General features: G+C 31.2%; 3 protein-coding genes across 3 annotated transcripts; 1 reads left to right on the top strand and 2 right to left on the bottom strand.

Moving 5' to 3' along the window:
* Positions 1-6,927: 6,927 nt before the first annotated feature.
* Positions 6,928-8,080, top strand: INS49_011818 (uncharacterized protein; the record flags this gene model as incomplete). The annotated part of the gene is made up of 4 exons (XM_043172527.1): positions 6,928-7,135; positions 7,193-7,317; positions 7,399-7,497; positions 8,033-8,080. The coding sequence occupies 4 exons, from the start codon at positions 6,928-6,930 to the stop codon at positions 8,078-8,080; spliced, it is 480 nt and encodes a 159-aa protein (XP_043024272.1).
* Positions 8,081-8,600: 520 nt separating this feature from the next.
* On the bottom strand, positions 8,601-9,265 carry INS49_011819 (uncharacterized protein; the record flags this gene model as incomplete). Its single annotated transcript, XM_043172528.1, has 3 exons — positions 8,601-8,712; positions 8,784-8,938; positions 9,032-9,265. The coding sequence occupies 3 exons, from the start codon at positions 9,263-9,265 to the stop codon at positions 8,601-8,603; spliced, it is 501 nt and encodes a 166-aa protein (XP_043024273.1).
* Positions 9,266-9,791: 526 nt separating this feature from the next.
* On the bottom strand, positions 9,792-12,043 carry INS49_011820 (uncharacterized protein; the record flags this gene model as incomplete). The annotated part of the gene is made up of 3 exons (XM_043172529.1): positions 9,792-10,872; positions 11,613-11,679; positions 11,749-12,043. The coding sequence occupies 3 exons, from the start codon at positions 12,041-12,043 to the stop codon at positions 9,792-9,794; spliced, it is 1,443 nt and encodes a 480-aa protein (XP_043024274.1).
* Between the last annotated feature and the right edge of the window lie 718 nt (positions 12,044-12,761).

Raw genomic sequence — 12,761 nt, forward strand, 5'->3', positions numbered from 1 at the left:
TTTTATCTTATTTTAATTTATTTTATAAATATTTTATTTTTACTTTATTTATTTTTAATTTTTTTTAAATAAAAAAAACTATATAATAATTATATTATTTTCTTATTATCCTTTAAAATATTAGTATAATTATAATATAAAATTATTTAATTTAATTTACCTTATATTATATCTTATTTTAAAAGAAAATAATTATATTTATATTTTTTATTCTTAAGGCTTTAAGTAAAATAAAGAATTTATAATAAAAATGCTTAATTTAAATTTATTTTCTTATAATATTATATATAATAATCTTAATTTAATAAATATTAAAAATAAGTACTTTAAAATTAAAAATTCTTATAAAAAATATAATAAAATAAAGTATTTTTTTTAGCTTTTACTTTTTAATAAAGTCTTTATTAATTAAGTTTATATTAAACTATATATTTATATTAATACTTATTTTTATTAAGGTTTTTTAAGAAATTAAAATCTTATTCTTTATAATTAATATTTTTATAATAAAATATTTTAACTTTACCTTTAACTTATTAATTTATTATTTCTTTAATAGCTAATCTTCCTTTTAATTATTATTAATTAATTATATAAAGATAAAGCTATATTTATCCCTTATTAAAGATGCATTATTAAAGCTATTTAAGGTTATATTTAAAGTTTTTTTTTTTAAAAAAAAACTTATATATTTTCATAACCTTTAGCTTTTTATATTTATTTAATTTTAAATATTAATTAATATAATATCGTAATTAATTATAATTATAATAATTAATGCTTTTTATAATATTATTATTTTATTTATAAATAAGATATTTATTTTACTTTTTTAAATTTAAAATAAGGTAAGTTTTAAATAAACTTCCTTATTTTTTATTTTATTTTTCTTTATTTTAATTATAATTCTTATTCTTATAATTTATTTAATTATAATAATAATAATTAAAATATTAATATATCCTTAAATTATATATTATAAAGCTTTATTTTTAACTAAGGTTTTAATTATAAGATTTATAAGGTTATTATTTTTTTAAAAAGCATTATATTTTTAATTTAAAAATATTATTATTCCTACTTTAAGTATTCTTTTAAAAAGTAATTTTTAAATTTCTTATGCTTTTTAAATAATAACGGCTTATTTTATTAAAATATTAAAAATCCTTATAATTTAAGTAAAATAAGTAAGAATTTAAGGCTTTATAATATTTTAAAATTAAAGTTTATAAGCTTTGCTTAAATTAATAAAAGGTATACTTATTATAAAGGCATTAAAATAATTATAAGAAATTTTAAAGTTATTATATAAGTATTAAAAAGCATTATAAATTTAATAAAAAATATTACTTTATTCTTTTATATAATATGCTTAAATTTATAAAACTTATTTTAAGAATATATTTTAATTTTATATATAAATAATATATACTTCTTTATTATTAAAATACTTTAATTATACTTAAAAGGTTTATTATTATTATACTTTTATATTTAATAATATAATAATATAAACTATTCTTTTATTAAATATTTAATTATTATAAGGTTATAATATAAGCTATATTTATTATAATTTTTTAAATATTATATTTAAATAACTTATAATTTTATTTAAATATAAGGATTATTAATTAAAAATCCTTTCTTTATATTTAAGTAGTAATTTTATTTCTTATTCTTATTATATATTTTTAAATTATAATAATAATAAATTATTAAATTATTTCTTTATATTAAGGAGTAATATAATATTTAATATAAAGTTAAAAAAGTTTATAATTATATATTAAAAGCTTAACTTTATTAAGGCTATTTTATTTCTTTTTATTATATTATTAACTTTAATATAAGTTAAATATTTAAGTTAACTTTCTTTAAATTAAAGTTAAATATTAATCTTATTTTTTTCTTTAAGGCTTATAATAAGTTATTTTCTTTAAGATTTATTAAAGATTATCTTAAGTAACTTTTATATAAAAAGAAATGAAATTATTATAAGCTTAATTTAAGGCTAAATAAGAAAGGTTTTCCTTATTACTAAGGTTATTGCTATTAATAATAATAATGAAATTATTATTTACCCCTTTTTCTTTTTATAAAAAACGAAAGTAAAGCATTCTTTCCTTTATACCCTACCTATTAGCCAGCTGCTTTAAACCATAATATAAAGGTTATTAATAAAATAATAAAAAAGGCATAAGCTATAATATATTTAATTACTTTATAAGTAAGTAAATTTATATACTTTAAAATATTAACATAATATTTATTAAATATTAAAAGGTTAAAAGAATTTAAGTATAACTTAAAGAAATACTTATTATTAAAAGATTTTAAGCTTTTATTTAAGAAAAATAAAAGGGAAAGTAATTAATTAATAAAATAAATAATAATATTAAGAAAGTAATTTATAATAAATTTATTAAATAATAATATAATAATTATAATAAGATTAAATATATTATAAAAACTTATAAAAAAGATATAAAAAACTTTAATAAATTAAATTTATAATAAATTATATTTTTAATAATATAATTAATATTAATTAATGCTAAATATATATTTTTTATTAAAAATTAATTATTTTAAATTAATATTATATTTATATAATTTATTTTAAATTAATAAAATTAATTAAAAATAAGGAATTAAAAGTAATTAACATTAATTAATATTAAACTTAATTAATTTATTTGCATTAAATAAGTATTAAAATTAATAAAAATTAAGTAATATTATAAAAATTAGCTATAAGATAATATTAACTATTTAATAATAAATTATATTATATATATTATTAATATTTTTATAAATTCCTTTTATTATTATTATTATATTTATATAGCTTTCCTTTAATATTAATAATATTAATAAAGTTTTTATTATTAATTATTATATTATTAATATTTTTAAGAGCATAAAAAGCTTTATTTAAATCATTATATATTTATTTATTATATATAAAAAAAATAAGCTTATTATTATTATTATTATTATTATTATTGCTATTAATAATAATAAAAAAGAAAAGGATAATAAGTAAGTAATGCTTATATTATACTTACCTTATATTTATATTTATAAAGGGTTAAAACCCTTAAAAATAAAACTTTTTTTAATAATTAAATAAGTTTATATATTTTATATACCCTTATTATATATATAACGCTTTTTTACGTTATTTATATTATATTTTATATTAATTAATAATATATTATAAATAGTTTTATAAAAATACTTTTAAATTTATTAAATTAAATATTATTATTATTTATATATAATTTAATATTTTTATATAACTTTTTATATTTTATTTATATATAATTTAAATAATTTTAATATTATTATAAATATTATATTTTATACTTTAAATTATTTTAATTATTTTAATTAATATTTAAGATTATATTAATTAATTATTTTAATAATTTAAAAAGGCTTTAAATATTTAATTAATATTATTAAATTCTTTTTAAAGCTTTTTATTAATATAATATTAATTATATTATTTTATTTATTTATTATTTATATAATTTAAATATATATATAATATTAATATAATTATTTTTTAAATTTTAATTCTTTTTATTTAATATAAATTTATTATATTAAAAATAATTTAAAAAACCTTATTAAGTAAGTTATTATTATAACTAATATATAACCTTAAAGCTAACTTTAATAAAAGTTTAAAATAAAAATTTTTTTTTTTAATAATTATTTATAATTATTTTATAAAGTTATTATAAAACTTTAAAAAAAAAAATAAAAAAAATATTTAAAATAAAAATAAATAATATAATAAAAGATAATTATATTATATTACTTTAAATTTATTTTTTATTATACATAACTAAAAAATGCTTTAAAATATTAAAAAATAATTAAAAATAAAGGGTAAAAAGGGGGTTTTAAGGTTTTTTTATTAATAAAATATAAATAAATATATTAAGCTAACGTAATTTATTAATAAGTAATTAATATTAATAAATAACTAATTTTTCTAACTTTACTTAACTTTAGCTAACCTTAATACTTACTTAATATAAAAAATTAATAAAAGTTAGCATTAATTAATATTAATTACTTTAAATTCTTTATTTTTTATTACTTTAATTAATTTAAAGTAATTAATATAAATATAATAAGTTTAAAATAAGTAATATTTAATAAAAAACTTATATTTTATATTAAATAATAATAATTATATTATTAAAAATATAATTTATTATAAATTATTAAATAAAAGATAATTATATTAATTAATATTAATTGAGCTAAATTTATTATAATATAATTATAATTAAATTAATTAAATATTTCTTTATTTATTTTATAATCTTTTATATTATACTTAATTTTATTATAATTATTACATTATTATTTAGCTAATTTATTATAAATTACCTTCTTAGCATTATTATTTATTTTATTAATTAGCTGCTTTCCTTTTTATTTTTCTTAAATAAAAATTTAAAATTCCTTAATATTAAGTTTTCTTTTAAGCTATATTTAAGTTTATTTAATCCTTTAGCATTTAATAAATATTATATTAATATCTTAAAATATATAGATTTACTTACTTATAAGAGTAATTAAATATATTATAGCTTATACTTCCTTTATTATTTAATTAATAACCTTTATAATTAATATAAAGAAGCTCCCTTAATAAGCGGAAATCTTATCTTTAATAAAACTTAATTGCTTAATAATTTACTAAGCGTTAAATAATGTTTAAAACTCTTAATATTAAAGAGAAATAAAAAGGAATTATATAAAAGTTTATAGGTATATATTAAGCTTAAAAATAATAAAATTTAAATCTTAAGAATTAATTTTAATTATTTTAAATATAAATTTAATATTATTTTTATAAAGGCTTTATTATAAGCTTTTATAAATAAAAAAAGAATTTAAACTTAATAATAAAATTAATTAAAGCTTAAATAAAAACGTTAATCTTATTATTATATATATATTTTAAATATAAATATAATATAATATTTAATAATTAAAATAAATAAGATAAATATAATAATATATTAATAATAATGATCTTATTATCTTTATAATATTAATTAAACTTAATTTATATATAACTTTTATAATTATTTATAATTAATATTTAATAATTAATATTTTTCTTTAATTTAATATGCTTATTAAAATATTAAATTTATTTTAAATTAATCTTATTATTTATTTATTTATTACAAATAAACTTAATAACTTAATTATTTAAAAAAACTTAACTTTATTACTTAATTAATAAAGTAATAAATGCCTTAAATAATTATAAATAATAAAATTTATAATTTACTTATATTAATATATTTAATAATTATTATTTAATTTTAATTATTAAGTTAAGTTAATTTAACTTTTATATATTTATTAATATAATTATTATGCTTATTATAAAGCTAATTTTATTAAAATTATAAAGGTTATTATTAATAATTTAATACTTAATTATTATATTATAAAGCAGCTTAAATTAATTTTTAATAATCTTTAAATCTTTATAAAAAGCCCTTTAATAATTATAAAAATAATTAAACTTAAGTTTTAAGTTAAATTATAAATTTATAAAGCATTAAGCTTAATGCTTATTAATAAGTTTTATATTTTATATTATTAATAATAAGTTAATTATATCTTTTATATTAAAAAATTATATAAGAAATCCTTATGTATTTTAATTAATAATATATAAAATAAGTATTTACTTTTTAATTAAGTTAAGTTTATAATTATTAATATATAATTTATTATAATAATATTCTTAAATTATTTTTTTTATAAAGTTTATTTTAAAATTAAACAATTTATCTTATTTAAGGAATATCAAGGGATTTTACGTTATTTTTTTTAAACTTATTAATTGCTTAAATAGTTAAAAGAATTTTATTTTCTTTTAAAAAAAGATACATATTATAATTATTAATTTTTAACGCATTAAATATTTAAATAAGTAAATTAAAGCAAAATTAATATAAAAAAATAAAATATAATTAACATTAAAAAAGCCATTTTATATAAACCTAAATAATTCTTAATTATATTATATTATTATTAACCCCTTTAAATTAATAAAATTAATTAAAAATAAGGAATTTAAAGCAATTAGCATTAATTAATATTAACTTTTATTAATTCTTTTATATTAAATAAGTATTAAGATTGATTAAAGTTAGGTAAAGTTAGAAAAATCAGCTGTTTATTAATATTAGCTACTTATTAATAAACCACGTTATATGTAAATTTAGACATTAACTTAAGGCTAAGGAATAATTGGAAAGCTAAGCAGATAGCAAATAAATTAATAATTAATTAATTTTTTAAAAAAAAAGTGTGGCCAAAGCCCCTGGAAAAACAAACCCGTACTCTTTGCCTTTTCTCGAGGTTGCAACTGTTCGCCTTTTCTCTCGTTTACTTGGGCACGGGTTACTATGGTGCAGGGTCGGTTTACCTTTCCAGTTCTTTCCCCGCCCAGCCCGGCCCTTTCCTACGCAAAGCTGCAAGCTATAATGTGACTTACGTCTAAGCAGAAATATGTACTTCGCCCTCGCCAATGGTGGCCCTGCGGCCTGGATCTTCAGCTATCTGGTTGTCGCGGCTGGTGTACTCTGCCAAGTGGCCACCTTTAGTGAGATGGCCTCAATCCAACCCATCGCGGGCGCACAGTACTACTGGAAGTGGCATTTCGCTCCTCTGGGCCTCAAAAGGTTTCTGACTTGGATGCAAGGTGGTCAACCTGCGCAGGCCATATAGCATTACTTGCGAGCTGCCTGAACGGAAATACGGTTGGCTATCTTGGAGGGTGTGATTCAACTGGCCCACCCAGAATACGTAACTGGTGGCTGGCACACTGCTCTTATAATGATAGCGATGCTGGTATTCTGTGCTGTCATCAATATGTATGCGTTCTGGCTCGTCCCGTGGTTCGAGCTGTTAACTGGGTTTCTCAACGTCTCCATGGTTATCATCATCTTCGTTGTCCTCTGGGCCGTGGCCCCTCGAAACAGCGTCGACATCTTTATGCAGACCAACGTGTCGTCTGGGTGGGACAATTACTTCGTCTCTGCCAACCTCGGGGCTCTGTCCAACATCTACCTATTCATCTGTAAGTCTCACCCGTCACCTCGCCTTCGCCAAGACCTGACTGAAACTGGAATCGCAGCCTTCGAAAGCGTGGTTCACATGGGCGAGGAGACACGGAATGCCAAGTCTGCCGTGCCTTTCGCCTTATTTTGGTCCACGGTGACTAATATCGGCATGGGTCTCATTATGATAATAACTTTTGCTGTAAGTGTGGATCTATTAACGGACTGCTGTGAAACGGGTCACTTTAGATATCAAACTCATTCTGACCTCTAAACTTTACAGATGGGAATGCCATCACTTAATGTTCTGCTAGACTCGGCCAGCCCTATTGTTACCACATTGCTATACGCCACGGAATCAACGAAAGCCACAATCGCCATTGTGAGTGGATTGGTTGTGCTCGGAGTCTCCGGAACCATGGGCGTCGTCTCGTCTGTCTCACGCTTAACATGGGCATGGTCGAGAGACGGCGGGCTGCCTCAGTACTTCGGCCATGTCGACGGGGCTCAACGAGTGCCTCTCCGGGCCGTGGTACTAGCAACGACCATCGCATCTCTGCTCTCTCTTCTCAACATTGGAAGCAGCACATATATCGCTTTCAGCGCTATTACATCGCTTTCAACGCTCGCCATTTATTTGAGCTATGCCATTGTGCTCGCCTGCGTTTTCCACGCCCGGCTCAATGGCCAATTCGAGCCTGGGCCGTGGAACCTTGGCCGGGCTGGCTCTATTATCAATGTGCTTGGGCTGATCTATACGATCTACGTCATGGTCTGGCTTCCGTTCCCCAATTATCTTCCTGTCACAGCAGCGAATATGAAGTATTGTGGTCCAGTGTTTGGTGTCATACTAGTTGGCGTCGTCATTTTATGGCTCATCCGGGGCAGGACATTTTGGGATGGTCCCAATCGTGCAGTGGTGGAGCACGTGCTCAGAGAGGAAAGTTGGCTTGATCAGGCTCTGAGAGAAAGGAATGTATCGTGCTTGTGCTGGAACTAAAAAGCTGCACCAGCAGGATTCCCTCGGAATCAGTCAGAAATGTGTGAATGCTATTCGAAATGTGTATGTTGATGGGTCCTTTGGTGTCAGAAATAGACCAATTTGATTATTTGCAAGTGTAATTATTGTGTCGAGTGATTTATCTAGACCGCAAGCACTTGATTATGTGAGTATTCTGGGCGGATTTTACCTTGTAGATATGGATCATTCCAGACACTCTGGCTGAGGTAGACATGTTCAGCGGTTAAGTGGTCCCAAAACTCAAGCATTTGAATTACTCTCATGCTTTCGATTCCAGCTCTGCATTGAAAATTAAGGGTACAGGCAGTTGCGTGGTGTTTTAGGTAAAAGCCCTTGTCCTGCTCCATTCCTTCAATGCCTAGTATTCATAGTCGTGACTCACGCCACGCCAAAAACACTCTGACAAGTGTTCGTGGCCGGATGTACTCAACTCGTACATACTTTCGCAGCAAGTCGAGACCATATCAAACCCGGTCCTTGTCCGGATCAATGCGCTTCACGACATCATAATAAAACTCCGCCACTCGCTTGCATGCTCGACGAGTTATTGTGTGTGTATTGCACTCATGCTTGAGACTACCGAATGAGTATCAGAAATTAGTTACGATGCAAGCCCACAGTGATGTGCCAAATCTATGGCCACTTACTCTTCCAAGAACTGGTCATCGATGCGGCGCTTCGTTGCTTTGTTCAATCTGCCCTGCTCACGGTAGTTGCGGATGCCAAAATCGTGACGGTGACAGGCAGGCAAGAAGTTCCAGGTGACGATATCGTCGGGTGCCTTTGTGCACCCATCGGACGACTAGTCGAGGGTGGGAGGGTGACGAGAATCTCGTTTGGTCTCGAATTCATTGATAGAGAAGCGAAAAAGATATTCGTCGGTCATTTCAGTGACGTTGTCAGGAACGTAGCCACCGTTGATATTGGAGCCGGCATGAGCCTCTCCACCTGGTGACTGGGTGTTGGTTGGATTTTGATCATTGTATGGTTCAATGACTTGTGTAGCTGTCTGGGGAAAGAGCATGTGTAATGCGACAGCACTCGCATGGTCAAGGCCCGGAGTATCGACGACAGTGGGTAAGGCCATCGTCAGGGAGATGACGGAGAGGACGAAGACGAGAACCTTCATCGTGAAGTCGTAATTCTCAAGCGTGGGACAATGTTTGCCAGCCAGCCCTGGAGATTTCGCGGCTAAGGATTGCCCTGCACACGAGATACCGTGAGGCAAGTGGTAACCGAAGCAGGTGATAGCGATAGCAGCAAAGAAGTGTAGTAGGATATTTGGAGAGGAGACTCCCAGTTGCTGAATTTGCATCGGGTGAAAGGCATCTCATACGTGTGAATTCGAGAGTTTTCGGAGGTTCAAAGCAGCAGAGACGTGAGCTCCTTCCTAGGTGTACTCGTAACCGAAATTGCATCAGAAGTCACGGTGCTGACAGCTTGAGCACAACCCACCGCCTTCTGGAAGGCAAGCGCAAGGCCTGCTGGTAAAGTCTACGTGTCCACCAGGCCAGGAAGTAGCCATAGATACACAGCACATCAGTGACGCTACCGAGAACAAGGTGGTAAGAAGGCCTATGATAGTCCTGTGATACTTGCCGTTTAGTCTAGATGCATGGAGCCGCCCGGGCCATCGCCTTGCGAGGTTACTGGTACTAGATTCCGAATGCCTTCAGTACGGCCAGGCTTACGACTGGATACCCCATGATCTTGTCGTGCACACCGTACTGGGTGATGTGCTCTCTGGTGTCGCCTTTGTTCGACCCGTGTGTGACAGACCAGCCCCCTGCGTCCACGTGCACCCTCGCAGCTTCCTTCTGCTCGTCAAGCTCTTCAAAGCTAATACCGGCAGGCAAGGACGCGTTCACGGCGTGCCAGAACAATTGCTCACTGTGATGCCACGGTATGGCGAGGTCGTCTTTTGCGTGAATGATGGAGATGTGGTACGTCTTTGAATCGACCGGCAGGGCCTCACATTGTCGAACAAAGCCAGCCAGCCTCTCTTTGGTCGGCCATTTGTCCAGTATGAACGTATTGAGGAAATCGAAGACGAGAGGAAAGCGTGCAATGGGACCAAGAACAGGGATTTTGCCCGCGATACTGTAGGTAGCCGTGAGCGAGGGCACGTCGGCGAAGGGCGCGACGAGAACAAGTCCCGAGAAGAGGACTGGCCCATGGCGAAGAGCCATGTGGTGGACCAGACTAGTAGCAACTGCAGTGCCCAGAGACTGGCCCCAGACGATGATTCGATGTGCTGGGATGCCAGCTTCGGCCATGGCCCAGTCGACCAAGGTCGTGGCATCCGTCAGCAGCCCATGTTCAGAAGGGGTCCCGGTGCTCAGGCCAAACCCGCGGTAGTCCACGGCCACGATGTGAATCCTATCTGGTGCACCAGCAGATGCAGCCCGGTAGCTGGCTGGTCTGTGACCTGAGCCCAAGGTTCCTCCGGCGCCGTGCAGGTACAGAACCAGCAACGACTCAGGATCGCCTCGCAGGAGCTCAAATGCCAGCCTCTGCTTGAAGCTGGGTGCAAGTCCGGACGGCTCCTCCAGGATCCCTTCTTGGTGCCGACGATAGAGCCCCATCGGCAGGATGTGCCAAGCATGCAGCGTCTCCCCATCTGGCGTGTCGAGGGCGAAGGGGGTGACCTGGTTGTGCAAGAAGCCCCATTGCTCGGGAATGTTGAGATCCTGGCCCCATGTTTGAGTGAGACTTTGATGAATAGATGACCTGCCTCTGAAGTGACGGAACAGTGAGCAACGCGAGGAACACAGCATACACGCCAGCCGATGCAAGAAACGCGTAGTGCACAGACCGCAGCAGAGAAGCATGTCTGGCCACCGTGCCCGAGGCCATCTTGCCCATCACGCGGCGGTTGTTCGGGGCTGCAGGAGGAGGGCAGACCGGGCTTCTTTGTACCGTAGGTGGCAGAATGGCCGGAAGGAATCCGGCTGCTAAAATCAAACCGAAGTTCCAACACAAACAACCCTACACTCATTTGCCCAGGAAACAACAGTGACAAATGGTCTTGGCGACGCGACGCAGGGCGACAACAGGGTGCTCTCTTCTGCGACCCACGCCGCCGCCGCATCCCAGTGCCTCTCCCTGTTCTTCTACCGTGCTCTCGTCCGAGTCGTGTGCTAGCTGATCGATGTGAATTATTGGTGAAATCCGCCCTGACTTGCCACGAAATAGACTCTGCAGACATGTCGGCTTCGGTGCTCTATCTCGAACTCCGTCGTGGATGAATCGCTGCAGACCAGCGACATCTCCTGTGTACTGCACTTCTCGATGGTCCGGAAACACTCTGCCATGCCACGAGGCTGAGTTCTCTCCCCGTCGGTCTCGATGAACTGTGGGTTGTTGAAACGATTGCTCCTGCAAAACCTGGATCGACGACGCGCCTCCGGGAAGGACTTCCATGGCCTCTGTTGGTGACGAGTTTGCATGCCTCTTGCATCTTCAAAAACATATACCGGACCTCGGTTTGATACGTGTTAGACTCGTCGAATTTCATAATCGGTGATATGATCTCTATGCCGTCTTTCCTTCAGTGTTAGCGAACTCAACTAGGACACACAAAGGTAGGGCTTTCTTTTGGAGCACACCCACAGATATTCTTGACCTCGTCGCCGCCTTTAATGCTCTCATCTACCGTCAGTGACCATTCCGCAAATCTTTCACCCTCCCAGTTTCCACGTGGATCCGAGTGCATCTTTCTTTGTCCTTTGGGGATCGTGGTATTATGGTTCATTGGCAAATGTTCGGTGAGCAGGTGAAGACTTTGTCCGGACGAGTCCCTGTCTTTTGGGCGGAGCAGGACCTCAATTTCAAGCCCAACGTTTAGGTATGCATGTGAAGAGCTGCCAGGCAGGTCATCATCATGGAAGACTCCAAGCAAAGGCATGGCGTGAAGTCAAAATAATGCGGCGGGTATGTCAAGGATCTTGGCAGAGACGCTTGTCGTGGCTCGTCCCCCCACTTGAGTTCCGTGCTTACAAGTGCGTGAATGAACAAGATGTACGGAAAATCTGCTTTGGATCTTTTGCAGCTACTTACATGGCGGAATAGGGCTTTTTTACGACTTTTCAGACATGAATGCAAGTTGAAGGCACTTGTGGACGGACCGTAGCCGGCCGTCTGGCCCTGCTCAAGTCGTCTCCAGACAGGTAGAAGTGTGGCACTCTTTGGCTACATTTTTTGTTTTGATACCTCTGACGTTGGGCTTCCAGCAGGTTCGAGCCAACCAAGTAATCGTCGCGAGGGCCTTGCGCATGGCCGCTACCTCAGCATGCGACTCGAGTGATTGTTCTGATGCGTGCAGGGATCCCGGTAAGGCGGCCGGACCTGGAGTTAGGGCCATGCTGACAGCTTCACCTGTTCGAGACGTGTCTCGTCCAGTCTTGTTTGATCCTTTGAACTTTAGGCCCATGTCGTGTGAATTCAGTCCGTTGAAGTCCTTAGCACAGTAGCATGTTTGACCGCAAAGCAATGAAGAATAGGCCGTCTCGACAGAGCACGCGCAAGAATGGCCTGTGAACTTGAGCTGTGCTGCATGCGTCAACTATCAGTTCTAACGACACAGACCAGACTTTATGATTGAATTGTGCCAGCGATTTCATTCT

Source organism: Diaporthe citri (genome assembly GCF_014595645.1).
Source record: "Diaporthe citri strain NFHF-8-4 chromosome Unknown scaffold_5, whole genome shotgun sequence".
NCBI classification, from domain to species: domain Eukaryota; kingdom Fungi; phylum Ascomycota; class Sordariomycetes; order Diaporthales; family Diaporthaceae; genus Diaporthe; species Diaporthe citri.